This window comes from Gastrolobium bilobum, unplaced genomic scaffold (genome assembly GCF_033153095.1).
Source record: "Gastrolobium bilobum isolate Gb01-03AN ecotype WA unplaced genomic scaffold, APGP_CSIRO_Gbil_v1 utg9870, whole genome shotgun sequence".
Lineage (NCBI taxonomy): Eukaryota > Viridiplantae > Streptophyta > Magnoliopsida > Fabales > Fabaceae > Gastrolobium > Gastrolobium bilobum.
In genome coordinates this window covers 212,824-236,821 of record NW_026896550.1, presented here as the reverse complement: position 1 = coordinate 236,821, position 23,998 = coordinate 212,824, and the positions used below count along the sequence as shown (strand labels likewise).

Genomic DNA, 23,998 nt, shown 5'->3' with positions numbered 1-23,998 from the left:
ATAGACCAGATAGTAGTCCCCAAATTACAAGTCTGGGTTGACCTATATTTAAAAAATAAAAACCTTGGCCTAGGTCTGTTAGCCTGTTTAAGCCTATTAAACATTCAACGATTAAAAGAATAACTAAAATAATATTATCCTGTAAGTTTATAGACCCGACATGTACCCAAAAAGCCTATGACCTGTTTTCTAAATAGATTTTTTTAAAAGCCTAGGTCTGTTTTATTTTACTATTTATAGTTAGCCAAACTGAGCCTAATATAAGCTAGGCCGTAGGCCCCTGTAGGCCGACCTAGCCCATTTACATCCCTATTCCAGAGTGTGAAGATTCCAAAATTTATCATCTTATTTTTTATTTTAAAAAAAGTAATAATAAGAATTTTCTTCTTCTAACGAATTAATCTGCTTAAAATATCGCTTTGCGAACAATCTGAAATGCAAATCCAATGTCTTGCTTGTTAAAATTTAAAAAAAATAAAATAAGCCACGTCATTTTGTACATGCTCTAAAGCACAGACATCTTACTATATAGAAAGGAGAACCAAACTTTTGAAAATTAGCTGAGGTGTCGCATTCTCCTTAAATCTCAGCTTTCTGTTCACACTAGAGGATGTCTTGAAAACTTACTTCTTTTCCATGTAGTGAACAAAATATGTATGTTTGAATTTCTGTTCACACTAGAGGATTCTTTCCGTTTTAATGTAAAAAAAACTTTTGAAAATTAGCTGAGGTGTCGCATTCTCCTTAAATCTCAGCTTTCTGTTCACACTAGAGGATGTCTTGAAAACTTACTTCTTTTCGATATAGTGAACAAAATATATATGTTTGAATTTCTGTTCACACTAGAGGATTCTTTCCGTTTTAATGTAAAAATAGCTGAATCATTAAAACAGGTGAGTGATTTCATTTCAAAATTCAAAATTTTAAATCAGCTGACTCATTATGTATTTTTGGGAGTTAATTAAGATCATAACGGTTAAAATGTTTTGAAATTTTCTATGTATTCATTGCATGTATAAAGACGATATTTGGTGTTGCTTTTGCCTTTTGGTCTACATCACTGCCACGAGCATTTTGTATCTTCTGTGGTCCATTTCTCTACTCCTCCAATGTATTCAATGTCCTCAAAATACGACTTCGTAAAGGATCTTAATCCGACGAAAGAAGAGTGGAGGATTAAAGTGCGTGTAGTTAGATGTTGGAAGGTTCCCAGTTTTAATCAAAAAGATTTTGATGACAATGTGGATATGGTTTTGGTCGACGAACGGGTAATGTATTTTTTCTTTTTTTCAATGTTTTTATCTTTTCAGTAGCTCATTGTCAGTTTTTTTGTTGTTGTTGTTGTTGTTGCGTGTTTTCATTTTATAGGGTGGAAGGATCCATGTTACGGCCAAGGGTACTTTGTAGGTTCAGAAGAAAATTCGTGAGGGTGACGCTTATTTTATAAAAAATTTTGGAGTTGGGTTGAATACGGGTAATTTCAGGCCAACACGACATGAATATCGTCTGTCTTTCAACTTGAGGACGGACGTGAAATCCATTGTTGATGCTAAGATTCCTGAGCGTGGTTTTGATTTTGCTGAGTTTGACGTTATTGAGAAAGAATCCTCTGACTCTCCTTATTTAATAGGTGATGGGATTGGTGTATTGTGTTATTCGCTTTCAATTAAGATTTTGTATATAGGACGTAAGGCTGAAACCCATGTTATTTGTTGTGTAGACGTCATTGGTTTGCTGTCTGGAATTGGGGAAGTACGTGAACATGTCATCTCTGGTAGGAATACAAAAATGGTTGTCGTGGAGCTTGACAACCTGAGGTATTTATGTTATCTATATTTCTGATAGTATTGTAATGTAATTTCTTATGTGTTTTTGAATTTAAAGAGAATGGGATTTTACATCATTTCTTATGTGCCTTTTGTTTCTATATCATGATAGGGGTCAGAAACTTGAATGCACTTTGAGGGAGTCATACGTAGACGAGGTCCAAACTTTCTTAGCAAAGAATCAGAGTGCTCAAAATGTTATAATACTTCAGCTTGCAAGGATAAAGGGTTTTAGGGGTACTTTTTTTGTGCTTAAAATTCTCATTTTTTATTTTTTTGTTTTGCTGTTTTACTTTTTCTTTTATTTACGTAGCATTTTTTTCCCCCAGGAAAGATTGGAATAGCTAATACAAAGTATACGACGAAAATTCTTTTTGATTCCAATATACCTGAGATCGTAGAGTTCAAAAAAAGGTGGGCTACCGTGAGAAATTATGAGGCATTTCTTTTGCTCTATTCACTCATTCTTTTATATATTTTTATATTCCAGGGTTTCCGGTGATCTGATGGAAAGTAGTCAGATGTTGACTCAGTTGTCCAGCCCATCTTCATATTCTTATGAAAATGATTTTCTCAAGGATACATAGAGGAAATTTCTTACTGATATTAAGAATTGCATAGATGCTACTACTTGCATTACTTATGGAATTGTAAAATCCATCGAAAGTAAATACAACTGGTGGTACAAGTCCTGTAAGGAATGTCCATATTCAGTGTGCGAAGATTTTGAGAAATGGTATTGTAAGAACTGTCAGAAACATTGGAATGAATATACTCCGAAGTAAGCCTTTTTTTGATTTGCCATTGTTATCGAAAAATTATTCGTGACTAATGTAAAATTCAATTTTTTATTTTTTTAGGTTCAGTGTTCAAGTCAGAGTTGTTGATAACACGGATTCTGCTTCTTTCGTACTATTTGATAGAGACTGTCTTTCTTTATTAGGAGTGAGTGCTGCTGAATTGCGCGAGCAACATTTTAAGCGGGTTTGGTTCTCAAAACTTTGAATTTTTTTATTATTGAGGTTCTCAAAACTTTTAACACCCTTAGTACTTCTTTTGCTGTGTTTCCTTTTTTGTAGGGTGCAGATTTAGAACATTATCCGGAAGAGTTGAACGTTCTTAAAGATAGATCTATGTTGTTTAAAGTGAATGTCAAAATTAGCAATTTGAACTCATACAGTGAGCCAAAATATCATGTGGCCAAAGTTTGCATCAGTGAGAGTATTATCACATCATTTCTGAAGACCACAGTGGACCCAAATGTTTGTTTTTTTTATTATTATTCATAACCTATACTTTTCAAAGTTATGACTTTTTTGCGTTTGTGGAAAAAACATTTCAAGATGATTCTGTATTTGACGGTCCTTCTGATGATAATATTATGTCGATAGGGTCAGGAAAAGCTGCGGTGAGTTGGTATTATTGACATAATTGGAAAATTTGATTGTCATATCCTTATATTAATAGCGGTCAGAGTCATTTTGTTGACAGGATGTTCAGAGCCAAACCTGTGATAGTACTGACGATGCTGATATTTCTCTCACTTTGTTGTCACCGTCTATGAAGTATGGTGATGTTGTTGAAGATAAAAATAATTGTTGAGTTGTCCGTCCTCTTAAAAAAATAAAATTGGAGAAAGAGTTAAGTTATGACTATAGATATTATAAAGTTTACGTGATTTATAATTTCATCCCTCTCACTCTGTGTGCCTTTTTGTTTATTTTTGGCACAGTTTTGATGCTGCAGCCGGTGACACTTTGGAGCAGAAAGAAAATCTGTAACTATGCTTTGGTCGATTTTTTGTAACGAGGAGCTATTGACATTTTCCTTATTCTGTTGCCTATTATCATGTGTTGAACTTTGACAGTGTACCAAGGCCTTAATATTTGTTTTTAAATATTTTGATATCAACTTCGCTTCTTCATTTTTAACAAAGTTTGCAAAAAAAATTTCTTTTAATATTTTGTTATCAGCTTTAGTACGACGTGTGAATTTCTTTAGTACGACGTGTTTCAGTTTTAGGGATGTCATTTGAAATTCCCCATTACACCAATTGTTAACAATTAATTTCATTATTAGTAATTGATTGACGTTTCGTTTGAAGTTATTTTTAATGCTCCCCTGAATTTCGAATTAGTGTGTTGGACTTTTAAATTTTTAAACAAATTAATAAATGCCAATAAAAGCGGTAGATTGGTCGATTTTTTTAACGAGGAGCTATTGACATTTTCCTTATTCTGTAGCCTATTATCATGTTTTGAACTTTGACAGTGTACCAAGGCCTTAATATTTGTTTTTTAATATTTTGATATCAACTTCGCTTCTTCATTTTTACCAAAGTTTGCAAAAAAAAACTTAAAAGTAATTCAATAAAAAATTAATTTATAATATTTAAAATATTTAATAATGCCAATGTAAAAACAGCTTAAACATTAAAACAGGTGAGTGTCAGCTGACTCATTAGATGCGATGACCAATTCCAATATGAAGGTAAGTGGCGCATTAAATGTTTTGTCTACCACCTTATTTGTCTTAAATTATTAGAAATTTTAAATCAGCTGACTCATTAAATGAGATGACCAATTTCAATGTGAAGGTATGTGGCGTATTAAATGATTTGTCTGCCACCACATTTGTTTTAAATTATGAGAAATTAAAATTGATTTCTGATTTTTAAAAGATAAATCAAAAAAATTATTTGAATAAAAAATTAATTTTCCGTTTTTTTTCTGTATTTTCAAATATTTAAAATATTTAATAATTCCAATGTAAAAACAGCTGAGTCATTAAAACAGGTGAGTCATTCCATTTCAAAATTCAAAATTTTACACACAACTTAATTGAATAAAAAATTAATTTTTCGTTTTTTTCGTATTTTAAAATATTTAAAATATTTAATAATTCCAATGTAAAAACAGCTGAATCATTAAAACAGGTGAGTGATTCCATTTCAAAATTCAAAATTTTAAATCAGCTGACTCATTAGATGAGATGACCAATTCCAATGTGAAGGTAAGTGGCGCATTAAATGTTTCGTCTGCCAACTCATTTGTTTTAAATTATTAGAAATTTTAAATCAGCTGACTCATTAAATGAGATGACCAATTTCAATGTGAAGGTAAGTGGCACATTAAATGCTTTGTCTGCCACCACATTTGTTTTAAATTATTAGAAATTAAAATTGATTTTCAATTTTTAAAAGAAAAATCAAAAAACTTAATTGAATAAAAAATTAATTGTCTGTTTTTTTTGTATTTTAAAATATTTAATAATTCCAATGTAAAAACAGCTGAGTCATTAAAACAGGTGAGTGATTCCATTTCAAAATTCAAAATTTTAAATCAGCTGACTCATTAGATGAGATGACCAATTGCAATGTGAAGGTAAGTGGCGCATTAAATGTTTTGTCTGCCAACTCATTTGTTTTAAATTATTAGAAATTTTAAATAAGCTGACTCATTAAATGAGATGACCAATTTCAATGTGAAGGTAAGTGGCACATTAAATGCTTTGTCTGCCACCACATTTGTTTTAAATTATTAGAAATTAAAATTGATTTTCAATTTTTAAAAGAAAAATCAAAAAAATTAATTGAATAAAAAATTAATTGTCTGTTTTTTTTGTATTTTAAAATATTTAATAATTCCAATGTAAAAACAGCTGAGTCATTAAAACAGGTAAGTCATTCCATTTCAAAATTCAAAATTTTAAATCAGCTGACTCATTAGATGAGATGACCAATTCCAATGTGAAGGTAAGTGGCGCATTAAATAAAATACATGGTTGAATTAATTTTGCACTTGTATTTTTTTTAATGCAATATTTTATTTGCATTTTATTTGAAGATGTTGGATTTTGTTGAAATATGATGCCTTTTTTGTTTTTTTTTTTTTTTTTACATTTTGGAGCATGACATTTTTTTATTACAATGTGTAACGAATTTTAGTCATGCCATACAGCACTATGTAACACCTTATAATTGAATCATGTTAGACTTTTTCACGTGTGCAGTACAATCATTAGTGTATACTATTTTATTCTCGTTATGTAGCGCACAAATGATTTTATTTTATTTTATTGTTCATTTTTTGAGTGCCTTAAATGGGTCTTTATCACCATTTGAAAACTTTCACTTTTGTGCTGAATTTGATATTTTAAAATCGAAACTTCTTTTAATTGATGTTTTCGTGTTGCTGAGTCAACATTCGATGTTTATATAAAATGGCAACAATGAAAATCTAGAAAATAACTACATTGTCATTAAAAAATTACACAAGGCGGTTGAAAATCCTAGATTCCTAGTTGAAAATTTCAATATTGTTATTGAAAGATATTTAAAAATCATGGTTGCAGTTTCCATCTTTTACTGTTTAAATTTTGTTGTTGTTTAGGTTATTTATATTACATAGGCCTCCAATATTGTTACGATTTTGATATATCTAAAAAGATATTTTTGTGCTGGCCTTCAGTACTGTTACGATATTTTTTATTTTTTATGAGAAATTTTTTTTATTTGAGTTCATCTACCACCAATCCAATTAATTTGAGATAAAGATGTAATTAATGTTGATGTTATGAGTGTAAGTTATGGGTATACTGTATCATCATACTTTATATTTAGAATCAAACCTTACTTTTGGGGGCTAAGTTCATCTTCTTTGTGGCCTTGATTTGTGCACAAGATCTATAAGAATGTATGTTTCCTATTTGCAGTTCTTCACATGTTCGTCTATCACTTAAGTAATGTCAAAAATTGGCTTAGAATTTGAATACATTGTAACGATAGGAAAACGATAGAGTTTTAATCTATTCCTATCCAATATTTCTAATATTATAATATTACGCGATACATTCAATGTTAATATACATGTGGTATTATTACTTAAGTTGCTCTCGGTGCACAATTTTAAAATTGTGTTTGATATTGAATGAGAATTTTTTTTTGGATTATCAAATGCAACAATTTTTAGAAACACATATTGGAAAAGTGTTTCATGTTGTTTGAGCATGTTTGGTTCATGAGATATTATTGTTGTTTAATAATAATTATATGTTAATTATCTGCCCAAAGGGATTTTTAATATATACTAATAAATTACATGAAGATAAATATTATTGATGGGAATATCTAATTTTTGAGCATGTTTGGTTCATGAGATATTATTGTTGTTTAATAATTATTATATGTTAATTATCTGCCCAAAGGGGATTTTTAATATATAATAATAAATTACATGAAGATAAATATTATTGATGGAAATATCTAATTGAAAATTATTTATCTGCCTAAAGGGTATAAATTTTTTAAAAATTACATATGATGCATTTATGTTGGAATTAAGGAGATATATAATTTATAAAATTTATCTGCCCAAAGGGGATAAATTTTAGACAATTATATATAATTTTCTCCGTTTATTGGCTTACCTTACCTCCGTCTTATTCTCTCGGCGAATCTTATATAATTTATTTTGTTTATTGGATTGTATCCTTCCGCTTGAACTGTTTACTTACAAAAAAAATTATTGAGGAGTGCTTCTAGTTATTTCATGCAATTTCCTGCCCAAAGGGGGTTATTGTGTGTTTTAATTAGAAGCTTAACTGTAATAAAATTATTGGAGGTGCATTGGTCTAGGTGATCTATCTGCCCAAAGGGGACAGAGTGTTTTATCTCTGAAGCCAGTGTATGCTCATTAATTGATTCATCTACATGAAAGTAAGTGGGAGTAAATATATTTTCTTAGTACTTAGTGGGAGTCATTTTCAGTTTGTTTTTCTGGTCACTTTTCTATGCAAACTGATAATTATTTTGTGATATTTGTTTGAATTTTCATAATTGATGATCATCATCATTATTATTTCTCCTGTCGACTGAGAAATATATGTATGGAATAATATCTTTAAGCATGTTGTGAGCTTAAAGGTGATTGGATGTCACAAATTTTGAGATCTCATGTTGTATTGTGACATATTGGTTTATCCAATCTCATCAATTTCATGGCGTTTGGAAATTGTGTTAATTCAATTTCATGTTGTTTAGAAATTGTGGTAATGCAATTTCATGTTGTTGAGAAGTTGCATTACAGAGTGTGATTTCATGTTGCTTGGAAATTGCACTAATGTAATTTCAAGTTGTTGAGAAATTACATTGAGGATCGATAAGAATTAGTGTGTCACATTGTTGATCACATTTTGGCACTAATTCTTACTACGCTACTAGGCCTTGATTCATGAAGATGTAATACTTATTGTATGTGAGTATGGAAGGTCATATGCCATGATATTTTTGGTATATTGATCGCCATATTCCTATGATGAGGTTATGTTGGATTGAATTGTGTTGAGATGCTGGAATTGCAATATTGTTTTTCAAAATTGTGGCCACGTAAAATTATTTTTAGTTATTAACCCGATAGAGTCGTTTTCAAAATAAAATGATTTTCAAAATAATATTACATTAATTAATATAGCCCAAGTGGGAGAATGTTAAAAATTTATTTTATGGGCAATATTAATTAATTAGTTTTGTATTTAAAATTAATCGGGTTAATGGATATTCCAATATTGTTATTGTAACTAGCCCATTGTGATCAGATTGAATTGGGCTTCTAGCATCTGTTGTTATTGGGCCTAGTTGGGCAGCAGTGTAGGCTTTAGTGTGACTCTGGTTTTCCATGATGGGTGGACCCAGTGGACACAGAATCTTTTCTGGGTTATTAGCTAGGTCCCCTCTCTAACCTATATATATTGGAGTTAAACTCCATAAGCCATCATGCTCCCATCGCTGAGGCTGCCTTTATGGAAATAGGTGATAGAGAGGAAGATCTGGCATGTAGTCCCTTCTTTCTTTCGGCTTTGTGACGATCCAATAAGATACGCACAATCTCAACTTCAATTTCATATTATTTGGTATTTTATAATGATATACATGATTCAGGGTTAAAATATTTCTATTGGGTTATATTTACAACTATCTTTTTTACAACCTCTTACAACCATATTTTAACACCGTTGATTTCCGTCAATCAACGGTTATCATTTATTGTGAATTAAACTCATTAATTAATGAGTTTAATTTGCGAAAATTATAACCGTTGATTGACGGAAATCAACAGTATTAAGATATGGTTGTAAAAAAAAAGTTGTAAGTATAACCTTCTTCATATAAATATATTTTTCTTTCTTTCTTTTTCTTTATTATTTTGGCAATATTGAGGGTGTGGCTTTTTGGTTGTGTTCTTTCCTTTTCTTTTCTTTTGAAAATATTTAGGATGTGGGTTTTCTTTTTCTTTTTTCCAGACATCATATCACTGGAATAATAACAATTTTTTTTTTTTTTTGTAAATTTGAATTTTTAAGATTGAGTTCGTCTGAAAATAATGTGGATGTGGCCTTTTCATTGTATACTTTTGTTTCTTTTTGGTCTAGTCGTATTATTTTTGGAATTATAACATTTTTTATTCCATCTTTTTAATAAATTAAATTTGTCAAGTTGATTCTTTTAGTTTCTTCTGTTTCGCTTTTAACGTAACAAATCTTTTGTTGATTTCTTTGTTACTCAGCTGTATATATTTGTGTAAAATTATCAATGAAGTTTAGTCATTTTACTGTCTAATATCTTCTTTTTTTACATTATGTCCTGTCAATGTTACTATTAATTAATAATTTTTTTTTTTAATTTTTATCATTCTTTGATATTGTTTGTGAATCGTTGTGTTCAATTAAATTATTGGCTTCAAATGCAGGATGTAACTACTTTCCTATTAATGGAAATCATCTAATGAAATTTTTATAGGTTTTGTGTTATGCTTGTATTTGCGATATTTCATTTTGTTCATAAAGAATAAAAATTATTGTAATTATGGACTTTGCAGTAACAACGTCTACAGATGCAACGACAGTACTGAGGATGTTGAGAGAAAACAAGTTTGACATTGTAATCAGTGAACTTTACATGCCTGAAATTGAAGGACTTAAGCTGCTTAAGCTCATGCAACCTATGGACATACCTGTTATATGTATGTGATAATTTTATATGTAATCTTCTACTGTTCTTATTTTTTATTATTATTTTCAATTATTGATATTTTGATTTTATAGTCCTATATAATTTAAGGGATATTTTTGTCTCCTTTTACAGAAAAACAAAATCTCATTCCTGCACTCACAAAATGTTATAGGGTCCACAAGTTAAAAAAGTCAAAAAAATAAAAATAAGAAAGCTCGAGATTCAATGGGTTCGTAGGAAAGTGTTGATTTCATCTGCAACAGAAGAAAATCAACACCCATAATTTAATTACATTTTGTTTACTTGATTTTGGGTGAGATTCATAATTGATTAATAAATATGAAACTTAGATGTGCGAGTTAAAAGTGATCTCAGAAAGATTTTCTCATGGTATTATAATTTAGGGTTTGTAAAGAACCAATTCAACTCAAAAACTTAAGTTGTTGGGTGAGGCTACATTAATGGTTTTATATATCTCAATAGGGCTTCATTTTGTTGTTTGATCATCCTTTGACGTTATTAAATTTTTTATTTCAGTGTGCTCCAATGATTGTGACAGAAAGTTGGCGATGGAAGCAGTTAATCTGGGAGCATGTGATTATTTGCAGAAACCAATTATAATTGAAGAGCTGCAGAATATTTGGCAGCATGTATTCAGAAAGAAGATTAATTCTAAGAAGCAGGAAGAAAAGATAAATTCTAAGAAGCAGGAAGAAAATGAGAATAACGACTATAAAGAGCCTGGTCATAACATGGAGCACCCTTCAACACAAAAGAAGCATCGGGTTATTTGGACGGAGGAGCTGCACCAGAGTTTTTTGGCCGCTGTTAATCAGTTAGGAGGTGTTGACAGTAAGTTATTCACTCTCTCACAATGCAAAACAGTTGTTATCTTAATTGATATCAATTGCTAGAAGAGGTCAAACAATTGATGTTTCTACTTTATTTTAGCAATACTTTTATTGAATATTTGAGTAGCTAATAGCAATCCAATGCTAAAAAGATCATGACATGAAAATTTTGTTCAACATTATTTTGAATACTTTTTCTAGTACACTTCTTTATCATAAATGCCACTGGAGTAAATATCATGCCATTATAATTAAGTCTTAACGCAGTGTCATGAGTTTTCTGTTACTGAATTGTGTTATTTTGATTGAAGAGGCTGTAACTAAACAAGTTCTTCAAGTGATGAACGTTGAGGAGCTTACTAGGGCGAATGTGGCCAGCCATCTTCAGGTGTGTTTTTCTTTTCCTTTCTGCTTTAATTTCATAAAACCAAAGTTTTGTCATTCACATAACTTTATTTGTTTTTGCAATTGCTGCAGTATTATAGACGAAGTCTGAACAAAATCAGCTCTAAGCCAACTCAACAAGTTAATAACGTCAGTGCTTTTAGATCTTCTTCACCTGGTGGGATGATTAGAAGATTGGACACTCGTGCTGCTCTGTATGTGCCAGAGTTGCCTTATTCTGCAAATCTTCAATTGGATCTTGCACAGAACTTAAACAACTCAACCAATGATCAACGTAATTTATAGATTGGATGACTCCTTAACCATGGTTCCGTTGAATGGAATGGTGCTGTTTAATTCAAAAGTTCGTAGTCCAATGAACTCAATCTTTTAACCGAAACTTGGACTTCGATTCTGACTTTGATTTTTATGGTCCTATACGAATGATTGACTTGGATTCTTTTGTTTTTTAAGTAGTTGATAATGTCATTTAAGTGTATTTTTCAAGGTCATAGCTGTTAATTCACACATTTGCTCCAAAAGCTTAGAATTGTTTTATGAGGGATGTTATATTTCTGCTTGCTGCTTAAAAAATCTGTACTGAAAATTTCGAAGGTTAACGGTTAACATAGTTTCTTTTTGGCGCGACAATCCTACCGTATTATCCAGTCAATCCTTTCCATCATTTGAGTGCCTTCACGAGCTATTCAGCCTAATTGTAGGTACTGTTAAGTAGGCATACATTATACCATGACGACATTTTTTCCACCAAATTCCTGGAATCAAAGCGTACGGTCTTGAATCTTGATGCCTCTATATACTGTGGAAGTAATGACTCTCATGAATCATATATGAATAATGTATTTCGTTCTTTATAGTTTTATCATGTATTATAATATCCTTATTATTCCAGAAAGATGTCCAGCTGGAGGACTAAGTTTTCATTCTTGCATTAAGTTGGAAAGATCATGATTATTAAATCTTAATCAAACATATTCATTCTAGAATTGAATGTCACGAATTCATATCTTTTGCACTCTATGCCCGTCTCACGTACATTAATTATGCCAACATACAAATGTATACATCTATGTATTTATTTGTGTATTTATCATCATTTAATCCCCCGTGTTGACCCAAATTGCTACACGTTATGGTCATCGAACATAGAATAAAAGTAATACGATTTTTAAGGACCGAAGACCATCCTAAGCAAAGTAATTCCACCAGTAAAACTTATATTTAATAACGTAACAGCAATTCTAAATTGGGAGTAGCTAAAACTGCACATCGAGACAAAGAAGTTTCAGCTTAAAAGTGAAGTTCCAACCCTTGGATTAACTCTAGACAGCCAACAATAATTAATAGTGATCGTATACTCAATAGTTCAGCCCTTACTCTTCCTTGAAGGCCTTGAGAATAATGTTGGAAACTCGGTTCCCTCAACTCAGCTAAGAAATCTTTTTGTGGAAGTCAACCAACAAGATCCTGAATCTTGGATCTCGGCAATCTTACCTCGGGCTTGAACTTCACCAGGTCGGCAGCGCAGCGGAAAAACAAAAAATATAAAGGAGAGAGAGAGAAAGAGAACACAAGCAGATTTTAACGTGAGAAAACCTTCTCCAAGAAGATGTAAAAATCCACGGGACATAGTCCAGTTCAAACGTCCACTATGATAATAATGGGTACAAAGAATCAAGATTCACCAAAGTGGTGGTTAACACAACCTCTCCAACAATGGTGATAATCAAACTTCCCTAGAGGTGTTTCACTCAAACTCTCTCTAGAGGTCTCTCAAATACAAAGCTCAAAGTTTTGCTCACAAATCTCTCAATAATTTTCTTTTTTTTTTCTCTAACCTAGTCTCCACCCACAACTAATGCATATATAGAGGAGATGGAATCTAGGGTTAGGATTTTTAGGAAACCGCTCAATGGACTTGGGCTTAGCATTGAAGGAGGAAGCCAAACAAATCTCCCCCTCCGACTTCAATGCGTCGGCTTCAGCATCAACCCGGCTTCTTCACAACAATCTTATATTTTCTTATTGGAACCGGCTTTGTCATCATGTCAGATCAATTTTTGTCAGTGTGCACTTTGACGAGTTCGAGCTCTCCACCTTCCACCACATCCCGGATCCAGTGATACCTCACATCAATGTGCTTGGTGCGGGAGTGATAGGTCGAATTCTTCGCAAGATGAATTGCGCTTTGATTGTCACATCCTAGTTTGTACTTGTCTTGATCATGGCCAAGTTCCATGAGGAACTTCTTCATCCACAGCATCTCTTTGCTTGCCTCAGTAGCGGCAATGTACTAGGCCTCGGTTATCGATAGTGCAACACACTTCTGAAGTCTTGATTGCCAAGGGACAGCTCCTCCGGAAAATCTCGTCATGTATCTTGTCGTCGACTTTCTCGAGTCGGAATCTCCCCCTAAATCAGCATCCGAGTAGCCTTGCAACTCGGCTTTGACTTCTCCAAATCGGAGGCATAAGTTGGTCGTACCTCGGAGGTACTTGAAGATCCACTTCACTGCTTCCCAGTGCTCTTTGCTGGGGTTTGACAAGTACTGGCTTATCATTCCAACAACATATGCCAAGTCGGGTCTAGTGCAAACCATTGCATACATCGTGCTTCCGACAGCGGATTGATACGGGATCTTCAGCATCTCGTCTTTGTCTTCATTTGATCTAGAACATTGTTTCTGGTTCAACTTTATGTGTCCGGCTAGGGGGTACTCACTGTTTTGGCTTTGTCCATTCTGAATCTCTTCAGAGTCTTCTCAATATACTTCTTTTGACTTAGCCACAATAGCTTCTTTTGTCTATCTCGAATAATCTTGATTCCGAGAATCTGCTTTGCAGGGTCGAGGTCCTTCATTGCGAAGGATGAGCTCAACACCTTCTTCAGGGCGGCTATCCTCGATTTGTTTTTCCCTACAATAAGCATGTCGTCAAAATATAATAGAAAACCAAAAAATCTCCGGCCTCATACCTTTTCACAAATACACAGTGGTCAACCTCTGTCTTCTCAAACTTGTGACCACTCATGAATGATTCAAACTTCTTGTACCACTTCAGAGGTACTTGCCTTAAGCCATATAGACTCTTTTTTAATCGGCATACCAAGTCTTCTTGTTCTGGAGCTCGGAACCCCTCAGGTTGCTCCATATATATCTCTTCTTCTAAATCACCATGAAAAAATGTCGTCTTTACGTCCATTTGTTCTACCTCGAGGTCCATCGAAATCACCATAGCTAACACGGTTCGGATCGAGGTCATTTTTATCACAGGAGAAAAAATCTCCTTAAAGTCTACTCCCTTCTTCTGATTGCAGTCTTTCACTAAAATCTGGGCTTTATATCTTGGCTTCTGCCCATTCTCTTCATTCTTAATCTTGTAGACCCATTTATTTTTCAGAGCTCGTCTTCCTTCAGGCAACTCGGTCAACTCATAAGTCTGATTCTCATGCAGAGACTTCGTCTCATCTTGCATTGCCTTTTTCCATTCTTCTTTCTTCGAGCTCGTCACAGCCTCGTCATAACTCTGAGGCTCACCGTCTTCAGCTACAATGGTGTATTTATCATATGAGTATCTTGTAAAGGGTCTTCTTTCTCGAGTTTGATATCTCGGCTGTTCTTCTGCTTGAAAACCTAGTTCATCATTCTCATCCCGGATCTCATCATCCACTCGAACCTCAGTTTCTTGGTCATCATCAGTTTGTTGGTGGTCATCATTTTCTTCATTCTCTTGATTTTCTCCTCCTATTTCAGCTCAAACATGAGGGATAGATTATTCACGTCTGATAGTAACCCGGACTTTGGGCTTCAAGAAGTCATGAAAGGTCTCATCTTCATGAAAAATCACATCTTGACTTCTCACTATCTTCTTATTGACTGGATCCCAAAGTCAGATCCTGAACTCACATCTTGGCGAACCAAGATAAATGCATTCTTTAGTCTTCGCATCAAGTTTTGCCCTTTCATCTTTAAGGATATGCACGAAATCTCGGCATCCAAACACCTTTAGTTGATTATATGCCGTTTTCCGACCTGTCCAGACTTCTTCCGGAATTTCTCCTTCAAGTGGTCGTGATGGTGAGAGGTTGATCAAGTCAACCGCAGTTCTGACGGCTTCCCTCTAGAATGATTTCGGCAATCCAGCATTGGATAGCATACTTCGAAACTTCTCTTCAATAGTCTGGTTCATCCTCTCAGCAAGTCCATTCATTGTGGAGTCTTGGGGACATTTTCTCAAGTCAGATCCTGGCCGCTCTGCAGTATGCATCAAAAGGGCCGCAATACTCACCACCATTGTCAGATCAAATCACCTTTAATTTCTTGCCAGTCTCTCTTTCAACCATAGCATGGAATTCTTTAAAGGATTGGAGTACCTGGTCTTTAGACTTCAACAAATAAACCCACACTTTGCGGGAGTGGTCATCAATGAATAAAACAAAGTACTGAGCTCCTCCAAGATATCTCTCCGACATGGAGCAAACATCAGTATGGACGTGATCAAGAATATGCCTGCGTCTTCTGGGTTGATCTGGTTTCACGAAAGAAACCTGGTGCTGCTTTCCATCTAGGCAGTGCGTGCAACTCTGCAACGCTTGGCCTTTCAACCCGGTCAGTAATCCTTTCTTGTTCAGGATTTGGAGCCCTTTCACACTCATATGGCCGAGGCGCTTGTGCCATAGCTCCAAGCTAGGTCCATCTCAGACGGAGTTAGCTTCTCCGCCATTGGTCTTTCCTTGCATCACGTACAAGGAGCCTTCCTTCTTACCTCAGGCAACAACCAAGTTTCCCTTGGCCAGCTTCCATCTAACACTACTGAAGTAGTTCACTAACGCGGATCGTCAAGCTTGCCTACCGAGATTAGGTTTAATAGCATGTCAGGAACATGCCTTACATCTTTCAAAACAAGTCGGCACCAAACATCCGTGGTCAAGGTCACATCACCGACACCAACAATCTTGCTGGTAACTTGATTTCCCATCTTCACGACTCCAAAATCACCACCTCGGTAAGAGGAGAAAAAAACCTTTGTATGGAGTAACGTGGAATGAGGCACCGGATTCAACAATCCAGGTGCAGTCATCACATACAACATTCAAATAATTATCCTCACCAAAGAGGAATATCTCGGCATCCGAGTTGACAGCCACCACAGTGGTGCTCTTGCCTTTCCTCTTCTTGGGAATAATTTGATCTGGCTTCACAAAGTCGTTCTTCTCATCATTCTACAGAGTCCAGCAGTGTGGCTTTTTATGCCCTGTCTTCCCACAATAAAATCACTTCAAATTATATTTCGGCTTTGACCGGCCTCTGGACTTTCCTCGTCTGTCACGATCTCAACCCCAACTCTTGCTTCTACCTCGGGAGTCGGATTTCCCTCTATTCTCAGCAATGTTGGCCTCAGACGTGCTCAAAACTCCTTGTTCTCTTCTCCTGGCTTCTTCATTCAGGAGACTACCTGTTACGACATCCATCTTCAATTTTCCTTCTGCAGCCGAATTAGTCAAAGTCACCACCAGAGTATCCCAACTATCTGGCAGTGAGCTCAACAGCAGCAAAGCCTGCATCACGTCATCAATTTTCATCTCGGCTTTAGACAGCTGATTAACAATACCTTTGTAGGTGTTGAGGTGTTCAATCATGCTCATGTTGTCCTTGTATTCCAGCTTCACAAGTCAGCGAACCAGGTGTGTTTTATTCCTGGGAGTCTTCTTCTAAATCATGGACTCCAGCTTCGTCCACAACTAGTACGCGTTCGTGAATTCGGACACGTGCTCAAAGGGGCTTTTGTCTATGTATTTCTTGATTGTAGCTACCGTCTTACGACTCAGGATCTCCCACTCCTTATCAGTTTTGACTGTCGGTCTCTCATAAAGGATAATAGGCTCATGCAAATCTTTGCAATAGAGATGATCTTCCATCATCAGTCTCCAATAGGTGAAATTATTTGCGGTCGGCTTGAACATATCTTCGTCATGGGTTATACCACTGGTATCCATCTCGTCTCCCCTAGAACCCGTCGAACTCGGGCTTTGATACCACTGTTGGAAACTCAGTTCCCTCAACTCGGCTAAGAAACCTTTTTGCGAAAGTCAATCAACAAGATCCTGGATCTTGGATCTCGGCAATCTTACCTCGGGCCTGAACTTCACAAGTAGATTTTAACGTGGGAAAATCTTCTCCAAGAAGAAGTAAAAACCCACATGACCTAGTCCAATTCAAACGTCCACTATGACAATAATGGGTACAAAGAATCAAGATTCACCAAAGTGGTGGTTAACACAATCTCTGCAACAATGGTGATGATCAAACTTCCCTAGAGGTGTTTCACTCAACCTCTCTCTAGAGGTCTCTCAAATACAAAGCTCAAAGCTTTGCTCACAAATCTCTCAATAATTTTCTTTTTTTTTTTCTCTAACCTAGCCTCCACCTACAACTAATGAATATATAGAGGAGGTGGAATCTAGGGTTAGGGTTTTTAGGAAACCCCTCAATGGGCTTGGGCTTAGCATTGAAGGAGGAAACCCAACAAATAATAGCACCAAAAGTGCTATGGCTAAAAGAAGACTTGGAGGGTTTGTCATAGATGGTTGTGATTAAGAGGTTTGTGAAAGGAGGAGATGATAACTAGCTTGAGTTTAGTGTTTAGGCTAACCATGTTCTGATTATATATAATGATGTCGTCATAAGCTTTATTAATGATATGCATATAGTTGACTAGCCAGCAAAGTTGGTTTCCCAAGTTATTCAATTGTTGATTGGGTTTGCACTTAAGGGTATTTGGTAGATTTATGCTCTGTCTTCATATTTGACTTAGGATTTAGACATTATATTTTGACTTTTAGCAGTGAAAAACTTCAAAGTGTTATTAACTATCTAACAACTTAATAAAAAAAAATATAGACAAATGAAATGACAGTGGTGAGCAATATTTGATCAATTTAAATGTGAAAAAGGAAAGGGCGTCTTGAAACAATAGTAAAGTTATTTTTTGTGACCAGGAGATCATGAGTTTGAATCTGAAAAAAAAAATCTCCTTATAAAAACACAAAGATAAGACTACATACAATTGACCATCATCCCTATTCCTACAAAGTGGAAAATTTTATGCATCGGAAATTATTCTTTTGGCTAAATTATGTAAAATCACCTTATACTTAAATCATATTTCAAATAACCTCCTACAATTTGAATTGGTACAATTAACCCCCTCATAGTATAAGATTATAACAATTAAACATGTCTAAAAATTTTAATACAAAATATCCCTCAAATCATCACCAACCACACGGCCGCCTGCCACCATAACGGAATTGAAGAAATCTCTCTTCTACCACTGCAAAACACTCCATAGCTCCCCCCAAAAATTGAATTTTTACATCTTCTGAGATTCTTAAATTTAGAATCTTCTAAGTATTTCTCATATGGGTTTTGATCATACTTTTTCGGATCTTTATAGAATCTAGAATGTGGGGTTTTTATTCGCTAAGGATTGAAGTGAATCCTATTCGTGATGGTGATTTCAGTGAAGACGACACATATTGTTGATATCTCTCCCTATGAAATGACAACGACGATGGTGGAGCTGACGACGTTTCCAGTGAAAGAAGATCTCACAATTCGGAACAAAGCTTGGATTCCTATGGCCATTATTCTGATGTCGTCAACAATGTCAATGCCGGGAGCGAAGAAACCATAGAATGTTGTTCGTGTCTCTCTATTTTTTTTATTTTTTTATTTTACACTTTCCTAATAGTTTTTCGATGAGGGGCGGGGGGTAAAAAGGTAACCGGTGGCCACAACCACCCACAATGTGATGGAGTGACAAATGGGGTATTTTTGTCTGAAAATATATAAATATGTTTAATTATTCTAATTCTATAATATAAGGAGGTTTTTCGTTTCAATTTAAAGTAAAGGGTGGTTACTTGTAAAATTACTAAAGTAGAGGCTGGTGTTATGTAATTTAGCCCCTCTCTCTCTTTTTAATGTGCAAGAGACAAGGTTAGAATCAAACCAATTCATAACCAAATTGCTCCACATTTTAAAAATCGATTATTTTTAAAAATTAATTTCATTTGAAACTGCATTTTATTTTATAAGCTAGTTATTTACCAAACCATAAAAATAATTGGTTATCCACAATTATCCATAATCAAACTGCTCTACAATTAAAAAACAAATAAGTATTATCTTTTATTATGCCTATTATATTAGTCAATTGACTCAAACTTCCAAACAATAAACTAGCAGAAAAAGTTAAGCAGTTCAAGTAGAAAACATTTACTTAAAAAGAAAATTACACATAAATCGAAAGGTCATATCCTAAGAAAGCACTTCTTATGCAATGTAACAACTTTTTTTCAACATAAATAAACAACCACATACAGACCTCCGGGTAAACTCATAACTTGACAAGGCGAAGGTTTTGAATTGACAAAGATGAAATTAAAAAATCAACGAAAAGGGCAATGAAATTAATCAATCGGCTTAACGTCTTTGAGATGTTTAAGATGATGAATCAACACCATTAAAAGGATAACTCACATCGGATTTACTTATTTGTTCTTTAATTGTAGATAGGGGTGAAAGTAGGCTGGGTTGGGCCGAGCTTTGTCCCGAAAAACCTAAGCTTATGCCAAAAAAATTTCAATGTGACCTGGCCTGAGCCAAGTACGACTTTGACTGGTAGCCTGGTTTGGCCGTTTATAAAAAAAATGGCCTGGCTTGGCCCGTTAGCTTGTTAATTATTAACTTCCAAGCAGAACCATGAATCAACTTGACAAAATACTCAAATTTTGTGCTAAAACAAAAATCACAATTTCAACGTCCAAATATAACCATGAATCACAACAAAACTCATCATAATCTGTATTTAAGTCACTTTCAAAAGCAAAATGCTCAAATGAAATAACATATATTTTGTAACGCCCCGTCTGCAGCCGGTTAATTAACATTCATATGATAGTAAGCGCAGTATGCTCAACTTAATTAATGCGAAAGCTAACTAAATAATTTTTTTCTTTTTCCTTATATATTGCAAAGCTTTTTACTTCCATGGCCAAAATAAAACGGACAACATTTCCTCTGTATTTTGGACTACTGGGGATAATTCCCACTATGATAATTTCAACCTGGTTGACAGTTTAATATAATCCAGACATAAACCATATTACCCAGCCATCCATGACATAGGCTATCTCAAAATCATATTGTCTCAAAATAATGTCCTTGATGTTACTTATATAATTACATCAAATAAACAAAAGAGATGCAATTAAATAAGTAACATAGACCTGAGCATGCATCACTAATAGCATATACAAACTATCAACCTGCATAGACATCTCCTATGCTCTCAAAAAATACATGGCATATACAACTCAAAATAAAGTACGCAAGGTACAAATCTAATATTCACAAGACCCTGACAATCATGTCAAGTAGTATCTCGCATCTGGCCTCTTGCCACACGATGCCTCGGCACCATCAGCTCTTGTACCTGAAATGGTGATCCCCATAACGCGGGGTGAGATAATATAATTACCTCAGTAAGCTAGGGACCCTTGGAGGCTCCTCCACCCCTAAGCTCACTTCTGGTATAAACACAGTATAAAAATCCATGTATGCATCAGAATATGTATGACAATGCAGTGTGCAATAATGTAATCCTACTGGCCAGAGAATATAACAAGTATGCATAACACAAGGAAACACTGTCTTGCAACATACCATATGAGAAAATACAGTCTCATACTATGCATAAGAAAACACCATCTTATGCCTCACACAAGGAAACATCGTCTTGTGTGGCACACAAACAAACATACATATACATGCAACATATAAAAATTTATATACACATACCATATCAAACTATCACCCTCCCTCGAAGTTTGCTGGAACAAACGGGGGATTAACCCCAAGGACCGAAAGCTTACCTGGCAAGCAGTGTCCTCCAATAATTCTCGTGTCCACAGAGTCACGATCTCTCACAAAGTCACAACCTAGTTCCAAGATGTGAAGACAATCATTATTCCTATATACCAATCTACCACGTTTAATTTTTAACACTACACATACAAGAAACCTACACTTGATTTTTAGTCCAATTTATCAAAGTGTCCTAAATGGCGATTTCATAATTTTTCCTTTTACGGGAACCAATCCCAAGCATGTTTATCAAAGGAACTCACCTACAAATGACCCTCCAACTACTCATACCATTTAATCCCAATTTATACAACCCTATATCATGCATTTTCTCCAAAAACACAAGAGGGGATTTAGGGCATTTACCTTAGAAACTTCAAATCACTAAGAGAAAGACAATCCAAGCCTTCAAGCCAAGAAAAACATCATTTTTCTCCTTTTGTGAGCAGTACCCGCAATCTAGAGATGTAGAAATCTCTCAATGTAATAACTCCCAACTAAAACTAATTTATGGGTTTTGTAGAGGATGAAATTTGACACACTTTAGGCTTTGGAATGGATTGATTTCATCAATCCTAGCTCAAGTTATCAAGGATTGAAGATTTCTCTCAAACTTTTCTTTCAATTTTTTTTCTTTGCTCTCTGTCAACGTTGATCTGTGGAAGACGAAGGGAATTAAGGAACTAAGGCTTTTTAAACACTTAAGTGAGTTTAAATAAATCCAATGGGTATAAGCTCATCTATTCTGCTCACCAAACTCTCATTCCAACTTTGCACACTAGTCCAGAATATTTTTATGGTAATATTTATAATTTTACTTTTCATTTTAGGATAACTTTATTTACCCACATTTTTATCCCTTAACTGTCATTTTAACTCCTTTTTCACCAAAGGTGACTTTATTTCTTTTTCTTCTACTTTTCTTATAATTATTCTTCAATATCATGGTTAAAATCATTAATTCATAATTAAATCCACAACTACATGTGAGGGTTATTATATATTTCATCAGATCCAGCAAACAAATCTATAATATATAAATTAAAATAACTACATGAATCAAACAAACACATCATGATGCTTGTAGTAGCCAAAAATTTCTCTTCATCTTCTCTCCTCTACAAATACAATTCCAAGATTAAATAAGTTGGCAAACAATTTGTAAATGTAGAAAACCAAAAAAAAAGAATAAAGAACAAAAACAAAAAAAATAAGATTAAGAAACAAAAAATCTTTTAATAGATTTATATAACAATCTCACATGCTGAGATGTTGGTTCCTCCTACTTAAAAAATAAAGTCAAATTTCTATTAAAATTTAATCGAATATAACTAAATTATAAAATAATTTCAATTGATTAAATTTATATCTTTTATTTTTTCTTCAAGTCATACCTATTACATAGCCAATCTTCGGCGTATATTAAAGCTTGTACAATATCTTCAGCCAAATTAGAACGATAGGCATTAATAACTCTTTTTCCAGCACTAAATGTTGATTCTGATGATAATGTAGAGATTGGTACAAATTTTATGCCACACTCAAAGATAGTATTGGTGAGGGAACAAACCTAAATCTTTCCATCACCTACTTAGCTCACATGCACCAACTGAACTATCACCATTTGGTACTACTATGAATAATATTATTTTACTTAATTTAAAACGAATAATATGATATAGACTGGCATGTAGGCTTATAGGTCCGACATGTAAAAAAAAGCCTATCACTTATTTTATAAATAGGCTTCTTTAAAAGCCTGAGCCTATTCTATTTGACTATATGTAATAGGCCAAGCCTGACCTGATATAGGCTAGGCCGTAGACCCCTGTAGGCCGGCCCGACCCACTTTCACCCCTGATTGTAGAGCAGTTTGATTATGGATACTCAACTATTTGTGTGGTTTGGTAAATAACTAGTTTATAAAATAAAATGCAGTTTCATATGAAACCGATTTTTAAAAATAATCGGTTTTTAAAATATGGAGCAGTTTGGTTATGGATTGGTTTGATTCTTTTAGACATTTTGAACACCCCTACCCATATCTTCTTCTATCAGTTCAAATGAAACTCTTAGTAACATAAATCTTGAGAGAACAAAGAGCAATTTTTTTTATAATTTAAAATAATTCATCTATTCTTCTACCAATCACTCTCAAAACAACGTGAAGCAATTTCTATAATAATCATTTCGTCTGGAGAGTTCCAAAACAATAAAGATTCTTGCAAGAAATAGTTGGTCAACTAATAATTGGGAGAAACAAACGATTACTTATAAAAATAGCACAATTCATCAAAAACTGATTTTGAATTTGTTATAAAATCGGTTTTGAACTTGATAACTGGTTTATGGTTCATAACCGGTTATGAACCATAAATCGGTTTTGGAACCAGTTTGGAAAATTAAAAATCGATTTTAAAAAAAAAAATTGGTTCGGTTTGAAAATCAAACCACTTAAAATCGGTTAGGTTCGATATTTGTCAAAACCTGTTATGAACCGTTCCATACACACCCCTTCCCATCCTTGTTATTAAACTTGAAACAGAAATCAATAATCCAAAATACTCAATGCCTATGTTCAGCTCCAGAGAGTTGACATAGCGCCTGTTTGGATCCTCTCTTTTTTAAGCTAGAAGCTACTTATAAGCATAAACTAGGCTAAACAGGTTTTATGAAAAGTTCTTACAATGAAAAACTCTTTTTTTTATAATGAACAAAAAAGATGAAAACTAAAAGTTCCTAGGAGGAGCTTTTTTTTAAGCTCTTAGTTGTTTTTCTTGAATTGTGTATTTTTTTTTTAAATGAAGAGTTATAAAGATATAGAGAGATATAATTTTCTTGAAACATGTGCTTTTAAGTAATTTTTAAGCTTTTTTTTTAATTTTAGCTTATAAGTAGCTTCTAGCTTAAAAATAAGAGCACCCAAACATACTCTTAATAATAAATGTTCACCGGTAAGTATCAAACTCTATTCCATTTT

The 23,998-nt window shown here is 34.0% G+C and overlaps 2 protein-coding genes across 2 annotated transcripts; both read left to right on the top strand.

Annotated features, from left to right (window-relative positions):
• The first annotated feature begins 1,118 nt into the window (after positions 1-1,118).
• On the top strand, positions 1,119-3,428 carry LOC133300489 (uncharacterized). Its single transcript, XM_061500045.1, has 9 exons — positions 1,119-1,268; positions 1,369-1,403; positions 1,485-1,817; positions 1,939-2,063; positions 2,317-2,324; positions 2,414-2,562; positions 2,687-2,810; positions 2,906-3,088; positions 3,318-3,428. The coding sequence occupies exons 1-9, from the start codon at positions 1,119-1,121 to the stop codon at positions 3,426-3,428; spliced, it is 1,218 nt and encodes a 405-aa protein (XP_061356029.1).
• A 6,259-nt stretch (positions 3,429-9,687) lies between these two features.
• On the top strand, positions 9,688-11,375 carry LOC133300488 (two-component response regulator ARR10-like). Its single transcript, XM_061500044.1, has 4 exons — positions 9,688-9,844; positions 10,372-10,686; positions 10,997-11,073; positions 11,163-11,375. Exons 1-4 carry the CDS (start codon positions 9,688-9,690, stop codon positions 11,373-11,375), a joined length of 762 nt encoding a protein of 253 aa, XP_061356028.1.
• The last annotated feature ends 12,623 nt before the right edge of the window (positions 11,376-23,998 follow it).